At 39.7% G+C, this 26,390-nt stretch overlaps 1 protein-coding gene across 1 annotated transcript in view; it reads left to right on the top strand.

Moving 5' to 3' along the window:
* Nucleotides 1-23,386, top strand: part of RXFP2 (relaxin family peptide receptor 2) — a gene marked incomplete at both ends in the record, with an annotated part of 52,322 nt that extends 28,936 nt beyond the window's left edge. Inside the window, 6 exon segments of the mRNA XM_084201012.1 lie at nucleotides 12,447-12,518; nucleotides 14,932-15,003; nucleotides 21,303-21,336; nucleotides 21,342-21,385; nucleotides 23,240-23,285; nucleotides 23,288-23,386. Of these exon segments, the coding sequence (XP_084057138.1) occupies nucleotides 12,447-12,518; nucleotides 14,932-15,003; nucleotides 21,303-21,336; nucleotides 21,342-21,385; nucleotides 23,240-23,285; nucleotides 23,288-23,386 (367 nt within the window).
* Nucleotides 23,387-26,390: the final 3,004 nt, after the last annotated feature.

Raw genomic sequence — 26,390 nt, 5'->3', positions numbered from 1 at the left:
GTAATTAATAAAAACTATATAATGACTTACTTTTTCATTAGACAAATTTACATATTGCTTTCATTGCTACAGTTTTGACTAGAAGAAACAAAAGTTGGAAATAATTTATTAGGAGAGCATGTCTTTGCTTCTTATTTATACACTGTTAAATGTATCTTTATTTATTTTCAACTGTTAGAAAAAAATATTCACTTTACCATTCTTCCAAATTTCTTTTTCCATATGTTCTCTATCAATAATTGACAGTAAGGCTTGAACCAATTTTGTCATGAATTATATTGGTTTAACTATAAGATCTCTGTTCCCTTTGGCCAAACCAGACCAGTTTGGCTGCTCCAGAGGCATTGTGAATTCGAGATGACATTTGGGCATTCCAAGGCAGTGCAGAACGAGTTCCTGCTCAAAAGCCTTGGATAACCACAGGTACAAAGAAAAACTGTGGGAAAGGAGATATGAAAAATCAGAGAGATTTTTCCTGCGTGGATGAGGGAACACATGACTGTATTCCAAGTGGTACAGAAATATGAAGAGAAGGGGAATGCTTGATCCACTCCTGACTTGCCTCCTACCCCTTAAATGAGTCTACAAATGAACATGTTCAGTACAGCAGCTTTGGGAATGTCATAGGACGCAGTTATGTCTGGGAAACCACAGGTGCAGCAGGTTTCCACGGAGAACACCTGTAGCATCAAATGGGTATTGATTACGGGCTGGTTAGGCTGCACTAGGTGTGTACTCTACAATTCCTAGAGCAGATATGTGTGCCCACCCCAAAAGAGTGGGCAGCATCACTCGGTGATCAATCCTGTCGGTGTCCGAAGGGCTGGTTAACCTTCATGGAGTGCCCTCCGTGCGAGCGAGCGGCGCCGGGATGCAAAGATGGTGTTTCACTGCCCTCTAAAGGCTGGCCACGACCAGCGCCCTGCTTTTGCTTTTATTCCCCAAAAAACTCTCCCTGAGAGCTTTTTGGGCCACTGAGACACAAAGACTTCTAGCCAGAATGAACCTCACATACTTCTGCCAAGACCTGTGAAAAGCAGCTACAGAGCACCCTGGGCGTGTTGGAGAAACAAAACTGGAACTCTCCTGAGCGGAAAGAAGGCTCTACAAACTTGTGTAACTTTCTTCAAACCAGAGATGTAACTTTGTAGTTGATGGTAGTTGCACAAACCATGTCTAAATCACCAGTGACTGCAACTTCAACATCTGAACAAGTCTTATCAGTCTGATTTGATAAGGCCTGAAGGATCTGCTGATGTAGCTGAGAGAAAAGGTATCTTTAACAGCAGTTTCAGACTTTTTTGTGTCACTGCCTAGAAATTCTTAGTAACAAATTTATGGATAAAATATTTAAATCCAGACTTTTAAGCCTTTTCTTCTTATGGCAAATCACTGTTCACAGGAGCCATAGGACCTCTTCAGTGTAGCTGCTTCTCAGTGTCAGGAAGGGATTTACAGTCCAGTCCTTAATAAGAGTACCAATGACAATAAAAATCTCCCAGCTATTAAAAATGACACAATCAATCCTATTGAAGTGTCATACAACTACTGAGCATGAATTATAGTGTGAGTCATTTTTTAACCAGGGAAAAGAATAAGCTGGTAAACCACCCATTATTTCAAAAAGAGCATCAGGGAAGTTGCTTTCCTGTGGAACACTGTGGATGAAGAGTCTGTCATCATAGTAAGTGCAGGAACCTTAAAGCAAGTACATTTTATACTTATGTGAATATCCTATGACAGTGCCATTTTTTGGTAGATTTTGTAAATTTCAAAAAATGGATGTTATCTAAACTGCTCTGTTGCTTTAATCCTGCTCCACTTCTCAGGCATGGATGTTTCATGTTAATAATACACAGAATTTTCAAAATTTTATGACAATAATTCTTGCAGATCATAAAATATCTCTTCATCCTGTAGTTGGAATCTATCCATTTGGGGGGTTTTCCCTGGAAAATCTGATATAAGACCAAGTTTTTCTTTTCACAGCTAAAAAAGACACATGGTGGGGTGGGGAAGGGGGGAATGGTTAGGAAAATTTGGATCTGTCCACAGGTAAGTAATTTTGTGTATGTTTTAGTGTGTGTCTTTATTGAAAACAGATCCAGAAATGAAAAGTTTTCTTTTTATGAATTTTTTTTACTAATTCTAAGTGCTTATGATTCAACTCGGTTGTTTTGTTGTTTTCTTTCTTTCCATCTCTTCCTTCTTATGTAATAAGTGAACAACAGCTGTGGTTCCACTGAGCTCTCAGTCAGCATTATTGAGTGATTTTGAAGCTAAGTAAAGCAAACTGTCTCACAGTGACCTGGGAGCAGTAATAATAGGATCAAAAGATATTCTGTTATCACCTTAAATGTGACACAATTATGTGTTACAATGGCTTCAAGCAGTATTGATTCAACTGGAGGCTTTCAATAAACCAATTTTAACCAGTGCTGAAATCTCTGGATCTGTCTTATTGCAATGGAGAGCTTTTGCAGAAATTGGATATTTGCAGAGAATCTTTTGGTTTTTCTGCTTTAAACAAAACTGTTCTTACAACCACAATCACTAAAGGAGCCAACGTTCCCTGTTTGCACAATTACATTTGCAATCAATTTATAGACTTATTTCAGTAAAGCATTGAATAATGATGACATGTTTGAGAGCTGTGCACATGTTGCATGAATTTAATGCATGCAATGGTTTGGTAGATTTTTGCCCTTCAGAAATTTATTGTGAGAAATAGGGGAAATGTAGTAGTAAGTAGTGAAGGCGCAACTTCATCATGAGCAGAAATCTGAAGACTGAATTTTATCACATGGTGAAGAAAGGACTGCCTTTAGGGCATTATTGCTTTGAAAGGGAAGCTTTTGCTTTATCTGTATCTATTCATCAGCCAAAGTGCTGCTCATGGAGTAGTAAATCATGAGTCTTGTGGACCTGCACCACATAATACTGCAGGCATTGATGAGAATGGATGTGGATACGGAGCAGATGACACTGTTGTTAGTGTGTCAGCATTACTGGAAACTGTGTCAGGGTTACTGGGAAGAGTGTCAGGAACAGGTGCAGCCTTCAGAGCAGTAAATGCACTATGCTTGAGAAAAAAAGCAAATTAAGACAAGTTAAAATTAATTTAGAGACTCAAAGAGAAAAACTAAAAGAGCAAGCCCTTTCTGTTTGAATAATAGCTGTCTTCTTGTCTGCCAGGGCAATTAACTGAATACTGAGGGAAGAGAGATTCAGGGTTCATTTTGAGCTCTGCTACACCACATGCATTCTGTTACAGCTCTGCTTCTCTCAAGAGGTCATGGACACACTCAGCTCTTTAAAAGGGACTGTCAGGCCATACTGAACATCTACTTGTACTTTAAAGAAAGTCTTTTTCTGTACTTGAGCGAATACAGAGGAAAAGTTATTTCCAGCCCAACCTTTGTGCAAGATTCAATACATGAAAAAATGCATTAGAGCTAAAAATGGCAGCACTACCATAAGGACTTCAATGGGAACAGCAAGCTATCAGAGTGTAATTGTTAAAATACTAATATAGGAAGATCTATAGTTTAACCAGTCTAAACTCCCTATTTCTGTCCACCTAGTGGATCCCTACAAAAGCCTTCAGAACAGCTAGTCTTAATCTCGTCATCCGTCTTCAAGTTTTGTAGCAAGAGATTGTCAGAAGAGATTGTCAGAAAAAAATCTCACAAAGCAAAAAGTATCAAAAGTATCCAAAACTAATTGAATGTGGAACTCAAGCCTGGGCTAGGAATCAGCTATGTTTCTCAAATACAATTTTTTGCATTGAGCAGTGTTATGAGTACATATTTAGATAATACTAAAACTTACTTTTCAAAGATCATCATTTAGCTGAACTTTTTGCTCTTTCCATCCTTGTTGATTCTGTCCATTGATCTCATAGGAACTGGATTACTTCACTTTGTTTCTGTCATTCCTTTTCATAATTTTATCCCATATATTTCATTTTAATCTTGTCTATATTCCATTGGAATCTCAAGTGTCTACAGTCAAAATGTCTCTTTGCAAGCTGAGTTCACAGACATTTCTACCTCTTCAACTAAGAGTAGAATAAAATTTACTTTTTCAAATTAGAACTTCTCTTTTGAAAGACATGGCTAACGAGTAAAAATAGAATCAGCTCTGTATGATACAAAGAACTTTCCTGTTTTGTCTGGTTTGCTTTTTATTCCAGTTTTAGCATTCTTTCATTGGTTTTTCTTGGTTCCTGTAATCTTTTTGAAAGGGAAGAAGTGTTTTACAAGTGAACATATGCTCCATACATGTAATGAAACAATGGAGCAGATTTCCTGCAAATGTTCTACAGAAAACCAGTAATTTGTGATGTGCACCAAAAGAGGAAATAAAAGCTATTTTATGGCTTTGAACATCTTGTTTAAATTAGTGATTTACAAGACTGTAAATATAATTTCACTATTGCAAAAAACAGAAAACCATGAAACTGAGTCCAACTCTGCAGATTTGTACTATGATTTCACTTGCCAATTGTTCAAATATTTTACTGTAATTGTGTGCAGTAAGTGTTCTATGCAGTTCTATGTCTCTGATGTGTAAGCGATCACTTCCCTGTTGCCCAGCTGCCTTCAGCGCTGCAAGTTGTTTTCCACATGCTTCAGCTGGACTTTCTCTCTTCACATGAGACTTACATTTCATTTCCCCCAGCCGTGAGACTTACATTCTCCCCAGGTATCACATCCCTGTCCATCTCCAGCCATGCCACAGGGCGCTGCTGCTTAATGCTTGCACTTCCAAAGAGTCAAAATATCAGGAAAGTGCTTTGATATTCTGGTCAGCACAGTGCTCTGCAGATGATGGGAAAGAGAGGGAAAAAAAAAACCCCAAAAAGAAATTTTAAGCTATCTCTTCTTAAGTTTCAGTGGTGGTAAGCCGTTTGTAGCTGACACTGTAATGCAAGAGGCTGAATTATCATGACACACAATGCATTTTAAAGTAAAAAATGAAGTATTCAAATGTGGCACTTGTAGTTTTATCAGGCCTTTCTAATTTGAAACTTAATCAGGTATAGAGGAAATGTCTTCCCATGTTTTCTCAGACTCCTGGCTGATGGAAAACATTTCTGTTGGAAGTGTCTGCCAAAAGGCTTATTTTCCATACAACATGCCTCCCATGGGCATTTCACTGCAATAGCATAAATGACTGTGGGAATGGGGCAGATGAAGAGAACTGTGCTGAGCATTCCAACATCTGCTAAGTACAAGAAATAAAATGTGGTTGTGAGATGTGCTCTCCAGCTAATACACACTCCTACTGCTAAATAGTCAGCAGATGATGCACAAGCCTGACAAGTCTGGGAGTTTCAACATAATTGAATATTTTCTTTACTTTAAGAATGAGGAAATTACACCATGCAAAGAAAACTGACAGGGTGTCTAAAAGCATGCCTCAGATAAACTCCAGCTGTGGGATCCCTACAGAATCCCTGTTATATTATCCTCTGCTGTGGACAGTGGGTGATCACTGCATATCAGAGTGCTGAATCCTTCAGAGTGGATGCATGAACTCCCACACACAAGTAGGGGTACATATGCCCAGTGGGGCTTCCTACCAGTAGAGATGAAGAATCCATATTCTATGATATTTTCAATCATTTGAAGTGTCTTAGATGGACACACAGGTTGTTACTTGTGCATATGCACCTGTGGTTGGTGTCATATTGACCTCCAGGCCGACTCTCAGACCAAATAGCAATGAGGAAGTCAGATCAATGAGAGCAGTGCTGGCTGGTAAAGGATCCCTGTTTTGGACTATGATGCCCTCTACATCACATTTGACATCTGGAACTGTGAAGCATGTTGGGACAGAAGATAATGTGTCAACTTCACTGCCATCTCCTCCTTTTTATCTTCTCTCCCTGTCTGCCTTCTAGTGAAGTTCTTCATCTCTTTCTCTTCTTTTCTTGTCCTGGGAATTTCAAATCATTCTTCTGTGCCTCTTTCCTGTTTCTTTACCATCATCCCTCAGCCTCTGTCTTCGGATGTGCCCATTTGTGTTTGTGACTTTCCACATTGCACCTCCCCTGTTTATAGTTCACCCACAGACCAAGTGCCACACTGCACTGTGGTGTCCTAGCAGGGATTCCTCAAAGACTGATCATGCCCATATGTAAGAAACATTCCTACCTTCTACCAATCCATTAAAAAAAATAAAATCTCTTACTTTCTGTCAAATCTCAGCTTGTACAATTGACTCTACATTTATCTGGTCGAGTCATGATCTGTTCTCATCATCTTCTATGGTTTTGCCTGAAATTTAAGACCACCAAACATATTCATTTACTGAAATTGATGCAAACTTTCTGGTTTTTACTGTCAGTTTTTGACTTTTAGTCTTGTCCTAGAACATTTCCATTATCATGCAGAGATTTTCACCATAAACAATTTGTAACTCTCTGTGATATACCGTGTACCACAGTATGAGATTCTGTCTACATTAATCATTCTATTTTAACTTTCAGTTCTTTTTATAAACCCATATTCTAATAATATTTTTCATCAACATTAGATTTCTCTATTTGTCTATCTCACTGCCCTGCTTATAGTCTAGGAGACTTCTGATAGTCAATTCATGTGAGAGTTCTTAATTTGGTTTTATAATTGCTTCTCACAATCAGCAGAAAAGACAATAAAAAATTTGCATCCTGTATAAGAAAACCCAGGTATCCCACAGACAAATCAGCATTCATATTCTGGTTTTCATTAAAATCTGATAGATGATTTACCACTGGAAGATATTACTACTTTTTAATAGGAAATAAAGTGGATGGAGAATGTATCTTTGATATGGTTCAGGGAAAGCCTAATTATCTTGATTTATCAGAATTCCAGCTTTATCTGAATGTCCTTATTAACACCCTTAAACTATTTTACACTTCTAGGGATCTTTACGGGTATGTTTATTTACTAAAATTATAGAGACATCTGGAATTTTAGGCGCACTCAGGGAACTTTACTTTCCTACAGCTTTTTGCAGGCATATCAGAGTGCAACAGCATAATGCAATGGAGAAATCAGTTGTTAGTACCAGGCTGTAGCTTTATAAAGCTGCAGGAAAATGGTAATTACATTCTTGGAAACTTTTGGAATGTGGGTGTTGTTTTTGCAGCACCCTGGAGCAAAAGAAAAAAGAAAGGATTCCATATGAAACGTTTTAAAAAAATCTTAAAATGTTTCATGTTGATCCCTTCTAAAATATTTCTTCCTGCCTATTTATTAGGATTCATAAACTCAAAACCCTTAGCTTGGTCAAGTTATTGCAGCACTGGGACAGCTCTTTAGATGGGCTGCCAGGCTGGGGCCCTGCAAAAGCCCTTCCCATAAATCCAAGAAAGCAAGGAAAGTGTCTTGGCAAGAAAGACCCAAGTTTAGATGCTGTTTTCCCTCTGGTCTGCACTAATTTCTCAGAGAAGTGGAGTGATTTAAACATGTCCACATCCTCTAGTGGAAATTGTTCTGTCGGCAGTTTCTCAGATGTCATCAGCCCAGTAGGTCAGAGCGTGGGGCTAACAATGCCAAGGCTGCAGGTTCTACACTGGTGTGGGCTATTTGCTTAAGCGTTGGACTTGATGGCAAATTTGACCTTATCCCTCTCTGCAAGTCCCTTCCAACTCAGGATATTCTATAGTTCTGTGATTTGTATGCATATATAAATTTATATGTATGTCAAATACCTGTCTTGTTCCAGTTACCCTTATTGTAGCACATGGACAGTAGAATATTAAACTTAAGTGTTACTTACATTTGCTTTCAAAAACTGTAAATCACTGTAGTCTTAGGAGGAAGTGCAGCATCAGTGTTTTACAGCCTTCCTGATGAAAGAACCTTACCAAGGAAACTTGGGGGTGTTGCACCTGGGGGTGTCCAATCCCTTTCTTAAAAGAGGTCCCAAAACGACTTTCCATGTGATCATACAAACTTGGTGAGTCATGCGTAAAACATTTCCTCAAGAATTCCTTTTCCCAGACCTCCACTAATACCCAAAAAGTTGGAGTTGCATGGAAGCAGAACTTTGTTCAGTTCCACTTGCTTCAAGTACCTGTAAGTAAAGTTCCCTTTGGTCTCCAGTCTAAAGCTGTTTTACAAGCACAGAGATGCCTAAACACACTCTGCATTGCATGACTGCAGAAGAGGTTGAGCTACTCTAGATATTTATGAGGTGATTTACTAGCGTGTTGTGAATGCTGGGAGCATTTTGCTGCAAGGCTCACTTCAGTGTAGAATTCATCAGACAAAATACATGTGTCAGCGGGGTAAACCAGCCAACTAACACAGATCATAAGGGTGGCACACAGAACCTGTTTATGTCTCTCCTCCAAAGAGAGCTTGGGTGTGAGCTGAGATGTGCCTTTTGAAGTGCAGATATTTGCCATTAGGTGAGCTGGATGCTCCCGGGGTTTGTCATTCCTGCTGCTTAAAGCCTGACAGCCCCAGGCCACTCACTGAAGATCACTGGTTGTGCAGCCAGCAGTGGGGTAAAGAGCACTCACCAAATATTGCTGAAGTTAACAAATCAGGAATTTCAGGATTATTCATTCTTAACGATGACTGGCAGGTCCCTGTTTAATTTTGTCAGTTCAGTCCTAAAAGTTGTCAAAATTTTTGTATGGCTGAATACTTGTTAATATGACAAATTCTTGAAGATCTGTCTGGCTCACCAAAAATAGTTAAAACTCAGCAGTAAAGCTCCCTGGCCTTCAGCTAGTTTGTTCAAAATAGTTGAGTACATTTGCTTGCCAAACAGATGCCTGTCATTTCCCAGCATCTCCAGTCGCAGGAGGCCACTCAAACTCCATCTCAGAATTTAAGCAATAAAGACAGATGACAAAGAAGCTGAGGTTACCCAGGCTTCACAGGCAAGGTGAGTCACCCAAGGTACTACACCTGGCATAATGTAAATCCGATGTGCCTAAAGCCCTTTCCTGTCTCTGACCCAGTGTCAGCTCACTCAGCTGTAATGTCTGACCTTTGATTGTTGCAACACTGACTAGTTAAGACCTAATTTTAACATAGGTACCAACTACCTTTATGTCACTCATACACAACCAGATCCATTTTTTCCCAGATAAAGTTTTTAGGAAGTGTACAAAGGTAAAGAAAGTGTGACTGTCTTGGAAGTTTCTTTACTTATTACCTGAGTTTCTTACATTATTACATGAATCCTGGAACACACACATTGAACAAAATCAATATACAGTCACTTCTGTGATCACAATATAGAGCAGCATTTGCCTGTGAAATTCATGTTTTGATCATGTTGGTCAGATGTGCCAGATGTGCACAGGTACAGGCAGTTTTGTATGCAATACACAGAGCTCTAGTCTTGCTACATGCCACAGAAAAATAACTAAACAGAAAATAAGTCTGTCTAGTAAAAAAGACCCCATTTTTGTAATAAAACCAAACTGTGAAACTGTCATGAAACTTTTTTTTAATAAGTACTCAGGTCCCACACCTGGCACTTGAAAACATGACTTCTTGGAGTGTAAGAAGCTCTTCCTTTATATTGTTTTGAACACTGTTCCCCTTCCAGAATCGTCCTGTGGAAGATGATGCAGCCTTTGAGGAAGATGGGAGCCAGGACTAGCAACTACTGTCAGTGACAGAGAATAAGGCCCCAAACACCCTGTGCTCAAATGCCATCTCCAGACATGTGACACAAATGAACTGGACTTTGAAGTAAGAAAGGGCATTGTTTAAGCAACCCCCTAAATAAACCTGATGTCATTTCCCAGTGTATTCCCAGATCCCCCAGATCAGACCTGAGAATCACAGGGGTTTTTCTCACAGCAGTACAATAACAGGAATTAAAGAAAATATGAAACCATATGGCCAAATGCTAATGCTCATTGCAAGGGCACTATTTTGATGTCACTGGTGTTGTCTGGTAGTGTTTTTCATCATTCTGTGTAGTCAGTCATGTCACAGACCACTAGTTCATTTTTTTTTCTCCAATCTGTGCGGTGCCTTACTGTTTTCCATGTTATACAAAACATGGTGTCTCAGGCAGAAATGTCTCACTAGTTTTAAACCTGGGTTACTTGGAGATCTGCACAAATTGAAATGGCTGTGAGTGCCCATTTTCTCCCTGCCTGTGAAAGCCCCATTCATCACCTGTGCTGTTTGCTTCTACACCACCAGCAGCAAAGGTGCTTATGCCATTGCTTTAAAAAGAAAGGGACAGGCAGTGAAGTTATGTCTGCAAATGACATTTCCCCTGTATTCAGCACAGGTGAGGGGCTGCACCTTGAATCCTGTGTTCAGTTTTGGACTCCACACTACATTATTTACCAGGGTTTTTGGTTTTGGTTTTTTTTGGGTGGGGGGGGGGGGGTTGGGGTTTTTTTGGCAGAGAGGGGCATGTATTATTCTTGCATATTTTCATATTGATATTGTTCAATATCCAAATAACTTTTCATAGAACCATAGAAGAGTTACAGTTAGATAAGACCTTTAAAATCATTAAGTCCAACCATTAACCCAGCACCATGCTCACCATTAAACCATCTTCTTTTTTTTCTTCCATGATATTTTCTTTCTTTAAGACTTTCAAACATCTTCATGAACGAATCATGCTTGTCAATCCTCCATGTTAACCATGTCATCAGGCTCAAAACTGGGATCTGGGTTTCTTATAGGTCTCTTCCATGCCAGGAGTATCCTTACTATGTTTCTTTTAAAACTAAAGAACATTCCTTAAGTTGCAAAATTGGTTAGAATTATTTATATATTTATTATATCTCCTTTCTCAAAAGGCCTACTGGGATCTCATGATCTAAACTGGAAATCTTTGGATGCAACCAGCAGAAACCTAGCATCTCCTTTTAGAAAACTGAAATAGCATTTAGTACTTGGATAATTTCCCATGCAGATGTCACTGTTATGACTGTAACTGAAAATTACATATATGGCAGAGCTAACAGAGTGTGGGAGGGAGATGTTAGCATTTCCCATTGCTCCCACCAAGGAAACCAGCGCCTCAAAAGTACAGTCTTGATTTCTCATAAAAACTGTTTTTAACAGTATCCAGGGAAATACATTCTTTGATTTTCTAGCAGAAAATTTAGGTTTTGCTGCTAGTCTTTTGGCTCAGGGCAAAGAAAATTAACAACTTTGTGTCTTTAATGATGCATTGACTCAGCCAAGCTCAAGGCAGACAGCTGCTGGCTGTAGAGCTGGCACCGGCAGCTTTTGGTCCAGACTCCACAGAACCAGCACTGAAGCAACGGAGGGAGCAGGAGCTGAAATACTTTTCCAGCCTTCCTAGCTCCCATAGGAACCCATAGCAGGGAAAAGAAGGTCCCAGCATGTGTGGAAAACTTACAGTAATCATACTGAGAATGTCAATTGTTTAATAAACACGGGGGGTTTTTGAGCTGTTCAGTTTAGCGTATTTACTGTCAATCAATGAATCAATTGCCTGTAAATAAAATACATTAATGAGCTACTATCAAATATCACTATTTGTTTTATGTCTTGCTACTGGAAATTTAAAAAAACATGGTCTTGTGTAGTTTCTGTAAAACTTACTTTAAAATTCAAAGCAATGTAACAAAATCTAATCTTGGATTCTCTCAAAAGTTTACATTTGCATATTTCTTTCACTTAAATATTGTGCTATCAAGCATAAAACATCCTATTTTCTAGTCATGATATAATTTATGAAGATCAATGATAAACAATGATAAACTTGAGGTTTTTCCTAAGAAGATCTGTAGTCAAATGTCTCTTATTGACTGGATATAAGTAAATGATGCAAAAGTTTTATTTGATAAATGAATATATCTTTTTCTGTGGAAATAAAAACCTATAACCTATTTGTTCCACTAGCCCAAACCACTTTTAAAGGTGTGACATTTTAAAAAATGTATACCTCACCAAAGTTGAACCTCAAAGTGTTTCAACTGGCTATTTAAAAAAAATATCAGTCCTTTGCCAGCATAAATCTTTAGAGCTGCTTGTTCTCATGGCTGTCATGAGTTTAGCAAAATTCTCCCTTCATTTTAGTTTCCCAAGGAAAATTAAATCAGTTACTGTGAATGTGTGTTTATCCTAATTATAATCTAGAATCTACAAATATACACTGCAATGTAAAATCTCCACCTAGTGGTCTCTATTTATTGTGGTACACAGATTACACATCAGAAATGCCAATATATCAGCCTATTATTGCTGAGATGACTGGTGAGTTAAGCCATAAATAGAGACAAAATAACACTAAATAAAGGATATAATCTGTTTTATTTGGTATTTACATTCATATTCAAAACCAAGTAATACATTTAGGCTATTTTTTGAATAAATAGATAAAGGAAAGTCAGAATAAAAGAAGACTAGCCCAGACCTTAAGCTCCCTCCTGTAAAACTGTTACACAGCACATGAATAAAACCACTTTCCTTATTGTTTTTCAGTGATGTTGGAGGCAATCACATTAATGCCTTAACTAATCTCACCTTCCTGGAATGTGATGTGCTCACTGTACTGTAAGAAATAAGATGTATTCAAATAAGGCAACAAAACCCTTTTGAATATGTGTGGCTCTCAGTCCTAACATAGGATTTGTCTGGATGTATAAAGCCTCATCAGGACAGCTGTGCTATTGTCAGGGAGGCATTCTTTACGATTAATTGCATTATTGTATGGGCAGTCACATGACACTTTTTGGCAATTGTCACAATCACTTGTTCCAACAAACTGAATAAGAAACAGGCCTACTGTATTATTTTTGCCTTGTGATAAAATCATGAGCACCAGGGTGCTTTTTAAACTCCACTAAATCCTGGGACTTGCAATCTGATCATGAAGCAGAAATAATGTTGTACGCCTGTATCTCAGCATACAGATATTTTCTCTCGTTGAATCCATTCCTCTTTCAGAATGGCCTTTCTCTTGGCTGGAAATCCAAGCAAAACATTAAAATTAAAATAGAATATATTGGTTATATTAACTAAAATATAAATAATTAAATATCGTGTATAGGGTAACAGTTTTTTATATATGAGTTTTCAGCTACCTCTCATATAACACACAGGACAAGAAAAGGAGGATCATGAACATTAATAGATATTCCACAGCTTAAGAAATGCAAAGTGGTCATTGGTATTACTCATGTGGTATCTTATCAGTGAGGAACAGGAATTGGGGCTGTACCAATCACAGTGAGAGAAAAAGCAAAACATGCTAAATTTTTACATGTAGCATTTCTGAGAATAAGAAATTCCAGAGTCTTTAATAAGAAAAAAAAAAAATCCATGTTTCTCTTTTGCTTTGCACTTTGCTTGTTTTAATTAAAACTGAGGAAAGATTTACTTAAACAACTACTTAGTCTTGTGTAGTTTTCTTTTGCAGTAGTAGTTTTCTTGTGTAGCTTTCTTATGTTATTGACTACAATAACACACCTTGTTGCAGCTTGAAAAAATAAACCAGGTGCTGTAATTTCTAAGAAAACTAGGGAAAAAAGTACTAAGCAGTAATACTGAAACATGAAATTAACACTCAATAATAAATTGAATCGTTAGGTACTCTAATACATATTTTATTTTACAGGTTTCTTCTTAGAAAGCAAATTCACTTGCTACCTGCACATAACTTTTTGTCATTAAAAGACTTGGGGGAATTATGAGCTTTCTGAAATCTATTTTTGAATCCCAGAGTGTGAGCTCTTCTGTGCCTGTAATCTGTGAGAGTACTGCACCTTTGCTGCCAGAGGTGAGGCAGGAGGCTGTGCAGAACCAAAAGGCAGAAGGACAGAAAGCGAGAAGGCAAGAGGGAGCTGCGGGCAGGGCTCAGGGGAGAGGGGAAATTTACGTCAAAATTTTGTGTGGTTTACAACAGGCATAGTTGTATGGGCTGAAAAACAAAGCCTCCCCCAGTCCCGGTGACTGTCAGGATCTCTCCCTTCTGGGCATAGGAGAGCCCAGCTTCACCTGGGTCCCACGGAGCCAATTAGGGCATTTTCCATTTGTTTTGGCTCACACACACTGAGGATGGTCACTGGGAGTCCACAGAAGGATTGCTAGGGCAGCATCTCTGTGCTCTGCAGGTGAACCTCTCTCTGCCAGGGGAGAGGTCTCTCCGGGGAGCTGCGACACCCACTGTAAGATCTGAGACTAACCCTGGGGAGAAGCCTGCATGCATTAGGCTCATCTGCATACAAAGTAGTCGTGCTGCATCTGGGTTCTGGTTACCTCATTATCTGCTGGGCTGGGCTCAGGCAGGAACATAAAACAGCTGAAGAAAACGTAGAAGCTGAAAAGAGAAGGGAAAACTTGAAGGAGAGGGGGAGCTGTCAGTGACTGCAGTGACATGAGTGATTGAAACCAGCTGCTCCCAGCTGTGGAAGGAGCTGATGTTATTTGTGGAAGACACTAATTTGCTGGTATAATGAAAACTTGGTCACTAATACTGGTCTTCAGAGGTGAATTTACTTTGGGAGTTTTAATTTTTTTTTTTGCTTTGTTTTTCCTTGTTTTACCTATATGAAATGTGAAAGCTTCATATCTATGTAATTAGGCTTTGATTCATCTCACCTCTCAGCAATTATTAGGTTCATAAATTATAGAGAGACCCTCAGGCAACCAGGTTCCCAAATTAGATACCTCAGCTGAATTAGTTATGATGAATCATAGCTGAAATGATCCATATTTAGCAACTGCCAAACATCAATGCCTGTACCAACTGGCTTCAAAGTGACTTATGGATAAAATCAGAGAAAGGAAGCATTGGATGAACAGAAATGATAATAAAAGCTAATTTTGCTGCTATTAAAATTTTAAGATAGCATGCTTCCTCAGCTATAAGGAGAAAATCTCAGTACTTAGAGTACCTAAAGTTGGCGTGTTGAAAGGGATGGGTGCAACACTAAGGGTAAACCTGACTGCTTTTGCTCTCTCAAAGGGACCTCTCCAGCAACATGATTACAGACTCACCATGTTATTTGTTTAAAGACATGAAGTATTTACAAAAGCTGTGAGTTATAAATGAGAATCCTGCCTGAATGTGAAAATGTACAAATTTACCATGTCTTTTTCCCAAAATAAGTATTTTTTGCAAGTAAAACCTGAAACTTTTACTAGCATAGTACATTAAATTAAATCTATTTTTTCCTATGAGAAATACGAATCAATTACTAAAGGTGTGTGAAGTATTGATTGCCATTCTGTAAGATGCTGAATGAACTTCTAATTTCTCTTCCTTCAACACACTAAGGTGGCAGGCTAGAATACAAAATTACAGTTATACAGTTCACTCAGTTTTACTGCTATTCACAAATTATAAGCCTAGGAGCAAGCAAAACACATAAATTAAGAACAAATTACACAGGTACAGGCAGGGCACTGGGGCACACAAGGACATCAATAAATGGTGACAAAGGATTTAGAATATCTAGAAAATCTTTTTTGGGGTAGTTTATAAAACATTCACTTCTTGAGGTTGAGGATTCAGCCACATTTTGGTTTTTAACCAACCATTTGGCAACAAACAAAGCTTGAATTCTTAAGATTTATTATTTCCTCTTTAATTTGCAAAGAATCACCTTCATTTAAAAGTCCATCTCATAATTTCATTGGATTAAATTCTGAAAAACAAGCCTAAACCATCTTTTTTTAAAATGTCACTCTGCCGTATGGCTTTTTCTTAAAAAGCTGTCCAAAAGAAGAACTAAATGTTATTTTTAAATTCACACTATATTTTCTTAAGGAAAAGATCCTGAATTAATCTGAATGATTAATCTGAACAGCTTTTTTGCAACTCATTGTTTGGTGTTTTTCTCTTCTGCTACCCAGTAAAAGCACTGTGAGGAAGCCAACACAGGGCAATACTCATTTCCTTCCCGCAGACCCCTCTGTGTGCCCAAGAACAGCCAGGTGATCCAAATGGCATTACAGCAAGGGCAAAACAGGTCAGGTGTCTAGTGCTAGATGACATCCCTACACCATCCTCATTACAGAAAATCTTTGGTCACTCATGGCTCCTGTGTCATGTCTACCTGCCCACATGGATGCCTCACTTACCACAGGACATGCCAGAAAATTCCTGATGGAGTATTAGTCTGGAGAGCCACACAGCACCCCAAAAGGGAGTCCAGGTTGTAGCCTTTCTACAGATCCCTGTGGCTGTGCTCACCTCTGCCTGCATACAGGAGTCTGGTGCCATTGGAGATGCCTGTAGGTGTCCACATCTCTGGACTGTCCCCTGCTAATCCATAAGGCCACAGACCCCTTGCAGGTCTTGTGTCTTATCAGACAGCTCTACGTGGGCACCTCAAATGGGTGTTTCCAGGACACCTCAACTCTTTTTTGATGGATAACTGTGTCAATTATGCAGCAACTGGGCCAGAACAATTTCCTTTCAGATTCTTTGTGAAGTTGCCTTATAGTTCTTAGTTTCATTATTAGTCAGAGAATTAAATGCATCAAAGATCAGTATTCTAGTCCATAAGCCAACGCAGGAACAAGGCAGCAATCATAAGACAGGACATTGTCTTAAACCATAGAGGGAGACGTGCTCTGCTGCCATACAAACTTCAACCAGCAAGGGAAAGTGTAGCTATTTCGATCTGAGAGCACATTAATGTGACAGATTTGGTACTGCCAATGTAATAGTACCACCTGCCTGCCTGTCAAAATGATTGCCTGATCTGCATTTCCAGGCGAGAATATGCAGCGCAGAAACAAAGAATGTAAGACAGACATAATGTCACCCCCCGAAATCTAACTGGGCTAGAATTAACCAGAACAAAGTGATTCAGTAATCATTCATTTTTTTCCAGAAGCACTGCTGACAGGATGACAGGCATTTCATTTCTTGGGATAGACAGTATATAATCCAAAAAAAAGAGTTTAAAGTTAGAAGTTTTGGGGGAGAAAAATGTCTCTTGGTTCAGGTCAGGACAAAAACCAAACCAAATCCTCAAATGAAATTTGAAATTCTTGTCAAAAAGAATCTCCCCTGTGTCTTTCTAGAAGTGAAACAGACAATAGAGCAGAGAATAGCTGAGGCAGAAACATCTACTAGGTTCTATGGAAACACAGGAATCTCTGATCCTGGATTAGGTATCAAAGGGATGTCTGCCCTAGCACCAAGGCCCTGGAGTTCATAACTCAGGATTTCATCTTTTCCTATAACAGACATGAGCACTCCTCTGTCATTCATAGAATTGTAGGATGGTTTGGGATGGAAAGAAACTGTAAAGTTCATCTAGTCCAATTCCTGCAATAGGCAGGGACATCTTCAACTAGATCAGTTTGCTCAGAGTCCTTCCAACCCGACCTTGAATGTTTCCAGGGATGGGGCATCAACCACCAATCTCTGAGCAGCCTTGACACAGCCACAGCAATAGCATTGTTTGTATTGGTTGTAAGTCCTGGATAGATGCTCCACACACATTGTCACATCTGTCAAGAGGATCCCTGCAGTTCTGTCTCTGATACTCTTCAAGAAATGCAGATATCATTGTTTTTCTCCTTTCATCAAAGTAATTTCAAAGTGATGCAATTCAAGTGCCTTTTATCCAAGTAGATCACCTGTCTTAGTTATTTTTCTTTTTGGTTCAGTTGTGATGTTTCCCTTTTCTAAAACATGATCAAAGGATGTTTTTTACACACTCTCTTGCCATTGCTGTGAACTTATTTCAAGTTATACCAACTATAATCACATGAATATCATGGGGTTTGTTTTTCATGTTCCTAGAGCCTCATTGACAGGATTTCAGTTCCTGTCACTCTTCCAATAATTCACACACCATTCCCTGAAATATCATCTGTGCAGATATTGTACCAAATCCCTTGAAATGCTATTGTCCAGCAGATGAGGTGAAATTTATACCATGTACTCCAGATAAGCCAGCATGTGCAGTGTCTCCAGCAGTGGACTCACTCACAGGTCTCTGTCACCATTTTTGCCTCTGTCAGGTAGATACCCCTGGCTTTGAGTATGCCAGCAGTTTCTCCTCTGTTTTTGGATCACAGCTAACCAAGTAAACTGTTTCCATGGATTCTTTTTTTCTTTTTTTTTCAATATAGATAAATTATGCAAAAGATAGAAGTTCTGTCACTGTTTCTGACCTTGCTGGGCTTGCTAATCCTCCAGCACATGCACTCCTGACACTGAATTTGCAGACTGAAGGTCGAGTGGGATGCTGCAGAATGAAGCTTGGCTTCCAGACACTTCAGGAAATGCTTACTGAATATACTCAGTGTACAAAGTGTTCTTTCACGGCAGCATCACCATTAGGTTTTTAATAAAGTTGAACACTTTTAAGGCTCTCAGTGCCAGTGCTGGTTTTGTTTGCATGTTTGTAATGTTATACAAACCTTGCTTTCTTGTCTTACGTATTCCTCTCTTCTGATTCTGATAGCAGAAGCTGCCTTTTATCTCTGCCTGTTCTGGGCTTGTTCGTGCTTTCCATTCTGACTCCTTTGTTAGTCAGAAGGCCCTCTGGCCAAGGTTTATAACAATAAGATTTTAAATCACTCTGCTGTGAGCAGCTGAGCTTAGCACCCAGGGAAAGAGACAAAATCCTGTGCAATCATTCTTGTGCTTCCCTTAATGGATATCGCATCCTTTCAGAATGGCATAACCACAAAGGAAATTCAGGCTAAATGCACCTCCCTGCAACACAATCTTCCAGTAAAAAAGCTCAGTGTGGTAAACAGTCTACAGTCTACAGCAGATCATTTCTACTCAATGTAGTCAGGAATTTTTCCAGAAGTTAGTTTCTTTAAGACCTATCATCTAAAAAAAGGTTTGTTTGCATAATTAAAAATTTGCTAACTACAAAATCCCCTGTTTCATATACTTCATTTACAAATCATGACATTTACATATTTTACAGATACCTGGAAATGACTGAGCTTCTAGGTGCAAATGGAAGAATTTTGCAACCTAGGAGGAACCTCTTGTACATGAATATATGCAAAATAAAAGGAGTTAATTAAGTGGGTGGGTGTATATATAAATGTCCAAAACCATCCCAGGGTGTTGCTTTTCCATGTTAATTTCTAAAAAAATAGACAAAATATTTCACTGTTTTACACAGATTTTCATTTTGTTCCCTCAATTCTACATCATATCACATTACTTTTTTTTATTTTTCTGGCTGAAGTGGAATAAATAAACATGTTTACTTGCTTGGGAGTTACTGTAGCCTTAAGCTTAGCAGGCAGAAGTAGAATACTTCATTCATATGTTCCCAAAGGTGGGAAGCGAGTTAAGAAACAGAAAAGTGATTATATTTTTGGACAGGAATAAAAACCATCTATGTGCATAGAGAAGACAGGATGTGTGCTGAATAGACATCCTAATTAGCTGCCATAGAGCATGTTCTTTTCCCTCACAATATGTCATAGCTATAGGCCAGTAACACCAGGGGACTCTGAACTACAACCCCTGAGCTGTGGTAAAGGGCTTTGGGAGTGTCATGCTTTCACAGTTCAGGCCAGCCAGGATAAATACTCAAATACTTCTTGCCTCTCTAAATGGTTGAATTGTCCTTCTTGATGAGAAATCTTTAGGCTTGACTTTTCCTTCTGATTTTAGTCTTTTAGTCTATAATAATCCTAAAATACTTATATTTGCTTGTTCTATTCCATGAATAGAATCTTCTCTTGTTCAACTGACTATTTTTCCTTATTTTACTGCTAAAGAACTCATACCATACTCCACTCTTTCCTACCTCTTGAAAAATGAAACTCAAATCAGCTACTCTCCACTTACTTACCAGCAGATGGAGAATACAATCAGTAAGACCACATAAACATCCTCACAAGGTTTGTGAAAACAAAAATATATGCCAGCTCTGACTATTGCATATTAGAGCGACCTGAAGGAAACCACTGGTGACTGTGGCCACTACCAGCAGGATTGTTATCAGGGACTGAAAGGACATGAGCTGCCACCAAATGCTTAAGTGAAGCCTCCTTTGATTTACTATTCTCATAACATGCCCCTTATATGCACTAGGAACTCTTTTCTTAAAATTTCATCTCTGATTGCTCTATGTCCCTTCCAACTGAAGCAATCTCTTCCAGTCTAGTCTAGTCTATCTCCTTTTTATTTTGGCACAGGAACTAATAACTGCTTCTGTTATTTTTGAATGGTGTATTTCAAAATGTGATATTTCCAAATGATTGCACCATATCCTGTCCAGCAGTCGTTCCCAAATAAAGAATAATGGAGCCAATAGAAATGGGGGTCCAAATTCATACTTGCTGTGGCTAAATCCTACTTCCTTGCAAGCTTATGGTGCAATAGTGTGACACTGTTGTTGGGCAATTAACCCTTTAAAAGCATATGAAACCTATTATTACTTCCCCTTTCTTTGTTCAAATTAGTCAAACCTGTAAACTTTACTCTCTGACTGCTTGTTAACTTCACACAGGAAAGATATTATCTTGCATGACTTCAGGGGTTTACAGTGCAGATGTCTGTAAAATGGTCACTTTGCTCTCTCTATATATAGTCAAGGAGTTGTACAATTTACCTAATTCTGAAGACATCCAAAGCAGGCCTAGTGAGTCATGTCCCAAAATCATCTGTTGACTACACTGGCTATAAAGACAGACAAGGCATGAGTGGCTCAGATCTTCAGCTTTGCAAATGACCAAGGACAGGTAAAATTAATTCATTGCTTATAGATATGAAGAGCTGAATCCAAGGCAAGACATCAGAGGTCTCCTGTGTATTTATTCTTATAGTGCCATGTATATATTGTAAAGTGCCAGAGGCCTGCCAGGTCTCACATACTCTGCCTGAGATCCTTCCAGCTTGTTCCTGGCTGGAATGCTGCCACTGCAGTATCTCTAACCTGAGGAGTGCCCAGACGCTGTTGCAGCTCTCTCCAGGTCTGGCTGCCTGTGTGCCAAATGTTGCAGTGATTAAATATTCTGCTGGCCAGAGCCAGGGAGCTTGACCCCAGATCATTGCGTGCTGACAGAAGACCCATTTGGCAACACTTCCACTCTTATATCCTGACACCAATTTTCACTCTCTCATTTGAAATAAGGAGGTTTCTAGCCCCACAGCAAATGAATTCTGATGCCACAAACACAGGGTTAAATTATTTTTGTGAGCTACCACAGGTTTAGGTTTAGGTAAACATGTGAGTATATTATTGATGGAGTATTTCATTGCTCTTTTTACAGTAAACTGCAAAATCAATTTCTTGAATAGGTGCTGATTGTCTAATGGGAGTATATTCGTTCTTTGTTAGAGTTTTTGGTATTAAATACTGTGGACAGCATAAAAATAAAATTGTAGATGAAAAGTTTACCATGCCATATCATGGGGTTCATTGCATGCTATAGACAGAGGTATTAGTCCTGTTGTTGACATATTTGATGATGGATATGTATTTCATGTTTGTCTTTCCCCCCAGTAAAATCTGTCCTGGAAAGCAGAGAGCCGTGATTCTTATATCTGTGTGGATTGATGGATTGTTTGTTCCAAATTGTATTTCTAAGCAAGAGCCTGTTTTTAGGTTGTGGTGGGCTGACCCTGGTGCATATCAAAGCTGCTTTATCACTCCCCTTCTCAGCTGGGCAGGGTGACACCAGACAGCAATTACTGTCACAGGCAAAACAGGTTTGATTTGGGGAAATTACCTGAATTTATTGCAAATCAAAACAGAGTAGGATAATGAGAAGTAAACCCAAATCTTAAAAACACCTTTCCCTGACCCCTCCTTTCCAGGCTCAACTTTACCCCCAATTTTCTCTCCCTCCTCCTCCCCTTCTCCCCTCAGGGGGACAGAGAATGGAGGCTGTGCTCAGTTCATCACATGCTGCCTAACTGCTCCTTCCTCCTCAGGGTGAGTACTCCTCTCACTCCTCCTCTGCTCCAGCATATGGTTCCTCCCACAGAAGGCAGTCTTCCATGGGTTCTTCCCATGGGCTGCAGCTCTTCACAAATTACTCCAGCAAGGATCCCTTCCATGCAGTGCAATCCTTCAGGAACAGGCTGCTCCAGTGTGGGTCCCCTGTGAGATCACAAGTCCTGCCGGCAAAACCTGCTCCAGCATGGGCTCTTCTCTCCACAGGGCCACAGGTCTCTGCTAAGAGCCCGCTCCAACACAGCCTTTCCACAGGTCACAGTCTCCTCTGGGCATTCACCTGCTGTGAGATCTTCCAGGAGCTGCAATGGATATCTGCTCCACAACGGACCTTCGTGGGCTACAGGGTCAGCTGCTTCAACATGGTGTTCCCCATGGGAATCTCTGTTCTGGCACCTGGAGCACCTCCTCCCCCTCCTTATTCACTGACCTTGGTGTCTGCAGGGCTGTTTTGTATATTTAATTCTTCTCTCTGCTGCTATTCTTCCATTTTGTTCCCCCCACTCCTTAAATACTGCTATCCCAGAGTTGCTTCCACTCTCAGCCTTGACAAGTGTCAGCTCCATCTCGGAGCTGGCTGATATTGGCTCTGTCAGACATGGAGGAAGCTTCTGGCAGATTCTCACACAAGGCACCCCTGTAGCCCTCCCACTGCTAAATCCTTGCCACACAAACTTGAGATGCAGGTGCTGGGATCTTGACAGAGGCTCTCTGAATGACTCTCAGCTACTTGTCGCAGTTCTCCACTCCATGGTTTTGCCACTTGAACAGTAAAAGCCTTGCTCTGAAACACAGTACAATGTGATTAAAATCTGAGTTGCACAGCTTGTGCTGCACATGTTCTTCCATCAGTACTTTGGGACAGATATCAGTACAGAACCCAGGACACCAGTCTGAAATGTATGCATGCCTCAGTCAGTTTGTCATGATGCTGGGGAATATGTTGGTTTTTCCATGCCACAGGAGAGATCGGCAGGTGGCTTCTGCTTCAGATTTACTGCAGCATTTCTGGCTGGGAGACCAGACCTCTGTGGAATCACGAGCCCACCCATGCTGCACATTAATTGTGTTTCTATAGTAACTTCTTACAACTTATTCACATCTTGCTGTGTAACAGATGGGAACACGTGACACACGATATATAAGCAGGCTGTGGGACAGCAGACAATATTGAGGAGCTGTTTCTAACATAAAATCAGTATCTATATACTACAGATACATTAAAGGAAGGGAAGAGAGGAAAGACTATTTCAATGCTCTTTGTTCTGAATCTTCTTTCCACACAGGTGTGACCTCCATCATCATTATGTTTTCATAGGTTAGCATGTTTTATTTTGTTTCATTCGAAAAAAAAAACCAAAACCCTTCACTAAGGAATCACATACACAGGAATGTTGCAGTTGACAACCATTATTTTTTTCAATAGTATTTACCGATGCCATCTGCTGGAATCATGCATTTGTCATTGAAATCCTCTCTTCATTCCAAGTGGAAATTCCAAATAGTGCTCTGTGTGTGTGACTTCCTTTGTTGAAGATTCAATTTAAACCAAATCAATTCTGCCAGAGGAATTCTGGTTAACCATTGGTGAAGAGTAAGTATTGCTCAAACTGTTTTACCTAGTCTACATTTAGAAATTGACAAAACAAGCAAATACGTGTCTACTATTCATCCCCCTCCCCCAGGGAGTCAGTTTATCTAATCTTTAGATAATATATATAGATTAAGGGAAAGGATCTTTGTCTTATTTGGTCTGTACCACCTATTTCAGGATACATCTTTGTGGTGAGGTGTTTCTCCCAGGGTTGGAAGTCTTTGGTGGGAGAAAGCCAGAACAGTCTGGCAATGTGTAAATCTATATTAATCTTGTAGGATTTAAGTAATATATGAGCTCTGCAGAGAGGTGAATGTCTCTTTGTGCATATAAAGTCCCTACTCAGGACTGCAAGACCTGAGCAGTGTTATTACCATATTTTAAGGCACTAAAAGTCAAGTGAAACTTCCTGTGTAAGCAACAGAGACCAGACTGAAGCAAGAATTAAATAATGAAGCTCTCAGAACGACCCTTGAAAGCAGTCAATTCAGTTTTCACTGCACCAGGTTTTATGAAGCAGAGGCATCCAGGCAGCATGGGCATGCACATGCTTATGGGGAGTATTTATGGCACTGGAGCACTTGCAAGGAGGAACAAGGCCCTGTTATTACCTGTGTTTTCATAACCACCTTAGCTATATATTGACTTTATTGCATATGAGTTGCTGACCTGTTATAACCAGAAGAATCAAGCCCTTAGAGAGAGAATAAAGAAAAACTTTCAGCAAACTTTGAATTTGTTTTAATATTTCATAAAGATCAGAAGCTCTCATTCATAAATCATTCTGAAGTGTCATCAAAGGGGTTTGGAACAATGAGGAAGATCCAGAAATGGAGAAAAAACAAGTGTGTGGGAAAATCACTGAAAATGAGGAGCCTGAAGAGTTAACATTTCAGAGCTGAGATGGTGAGACTGAGTGTGTGCTTCAGGCCCACCCAGACTCCAAAATATGATGGATATATTTGAACCACCATGAAGGCAGGAAGTGAATAATAAGGTCATTTTACTGTGGCAATGAGCCCAACTATGAAGTTTTGAATCTTCACAGCACAGATTTCAGCATGGGATTCTGCCTCAAGGTATCTATATTTCCATTTAGGTATCAGAAGATTCTCTCGGAGAGTGACACAGTCGACCTACTTTCCAGTACTGACCAACTCACTTAATTTGGTAGACACTTGTCCTGCACATTCCCTGGAGCCTCCTGGGTTCAGCATGTGCCTGGTGGCAGTGGAACAGGAGACCAGGGGCAGAGGAGCTAGAGCAGCTTGATGGTTTGTATCAGTGGTTTCTCTGCCTGTATCTGTGCAGGTGAAGTTGGGTCTGGCTGTTGTAGGTGCTATAGGAAATATCCTGCCTCAGACACACCAGGACTTTGCACACAAACACGCTAGCACAATGGATGGGAATGCCAGGGGAGGAGCAAAGCAGTCCCACTGCTGGTGCTGTGTGGAAACCCAGGACACAGGGAATATTTCTCTGTCTGCTCTGGGGTGCCCTGACCCCAAGGGGAGCACTGACTTTGACCCTCATTCATGGAGAAAGCTTCCTAGACTTCAAGATAGACTACAATCCACAAAAGTGTGAAATAGATTACAGAGAATAGTGTAGGTGTATCACTTGGTGAGAAATTTAGGTTTTGGGATTTTTAGTGTGTTGTGGATGGAAGCAAGATGGAGGGTGCAGGGTGTCATCCTGGGTTTCTTCTTCATGCTTCTTCTTCCTTCTTCTTCATGGGTTTGGGTGGCATTTGGTAATTGGGCAGAAAAGTCCGCATTGCAGGCTCTTTGGGATCAGTCCTTGGGTTAAAAGGGCAAATAATCTAGGTGTCAGTTCTTAATTGGATAGTTTAGTCTTAAAAGACCTTGTAACAAGAGATTGTTAGCCATTTTGTGCCTTGCTAATGAAAAGCTGCCAAACTCACAGCAGTGAGACTGTTTTACTGATAAGAAATAATAAACACCTGAGTCTGAACATGAACTACCATCTCAAGTGCCTTCAATCCAGACCCAGAGAAAATGACAACTGGTACTGCCACAGTACTGCAGAGGGGTGATGACATACTGGGGCAAAAGTTGAAGGCCAGCATCCCAGCGAGAGTGCTGTACCACCTAAAATATGTGTTGCTTCTGCAAACAGATGTGTAGGCAGCTAATCATCATCCAGACTTCACGTGCCTGCCTTGAAGAGGCAATTTCCTCCCATGCAGCCTCTCCTGGCATACAAACTGCTGCACCTCAGTAGCAAGCCATGAGTGAGGCTAAAGAGTGGGGGATAAGATGGAAAACTGGTCTTGACTACTCCACTCTAGGCACTTCTCTAGGATAATGTAGACACAGTCTGCCACCTTTTCCTCTCCCTGACAAAATCCTCACTGAAAACTCACTTTCTCTTGAACTTTGGGATAAAGTAGAAATTGATCTTTATCCAGCCTTGTCTGCCCACCCAGATTTGATTTATAAAGACAGAAGGATTTTTCCACATTAATTTTCAATCTGTTCCAACAGATAAATATTTAAAGCATGCCATTTATTAAAATAAACAAATTAATTCAATTTTGTATTTTTTGGGTTTCCATGTGTAGTAACAGAACTGCCTATGTCTATGAAAGAAGAAAGAAGCTATCCTTCTTCTGATTAAAATATCTCAAATATCAAAGTGATAAGGTACGTTCTTAAAAGCTATTTGATCTTTTCAAAACTGCTATTTTTTTCTTTAATTTGTACATCCTGGTGGCCCTGTCCTCCTCTGATAAGTTACAAAAAATGCAAGACAGATTGTTAAAAAGCAATAAAGGAAAAATTATGCAAATAGATATTACAGAATCATAGAACCAAAGAGAAATTGAGGTTGGAAGGCATCTCTGGAGATCTAATCCAAAATATGAACTCAAGTTGGATCAACTAGCAGGTCTTCCAGGATCATGTCCAT

This window comes from Fringilla coelebs (assembly GCF_963513975.1).
Source record: "Fringilla coelebs genome assembly, chromosome: 2".
Classification (NCBI taxonomy): Eukaryota; Metazoa; Chordata; class Aves; order Passeriformes; family Fringillidae; genus Fringilla; species Fringilla coelebs.
The sequence above is the reverse complement of the archived record's forward strand: the minus strand, read 5'-3'. Positions and strand labels throughout refer to the sequence as shown.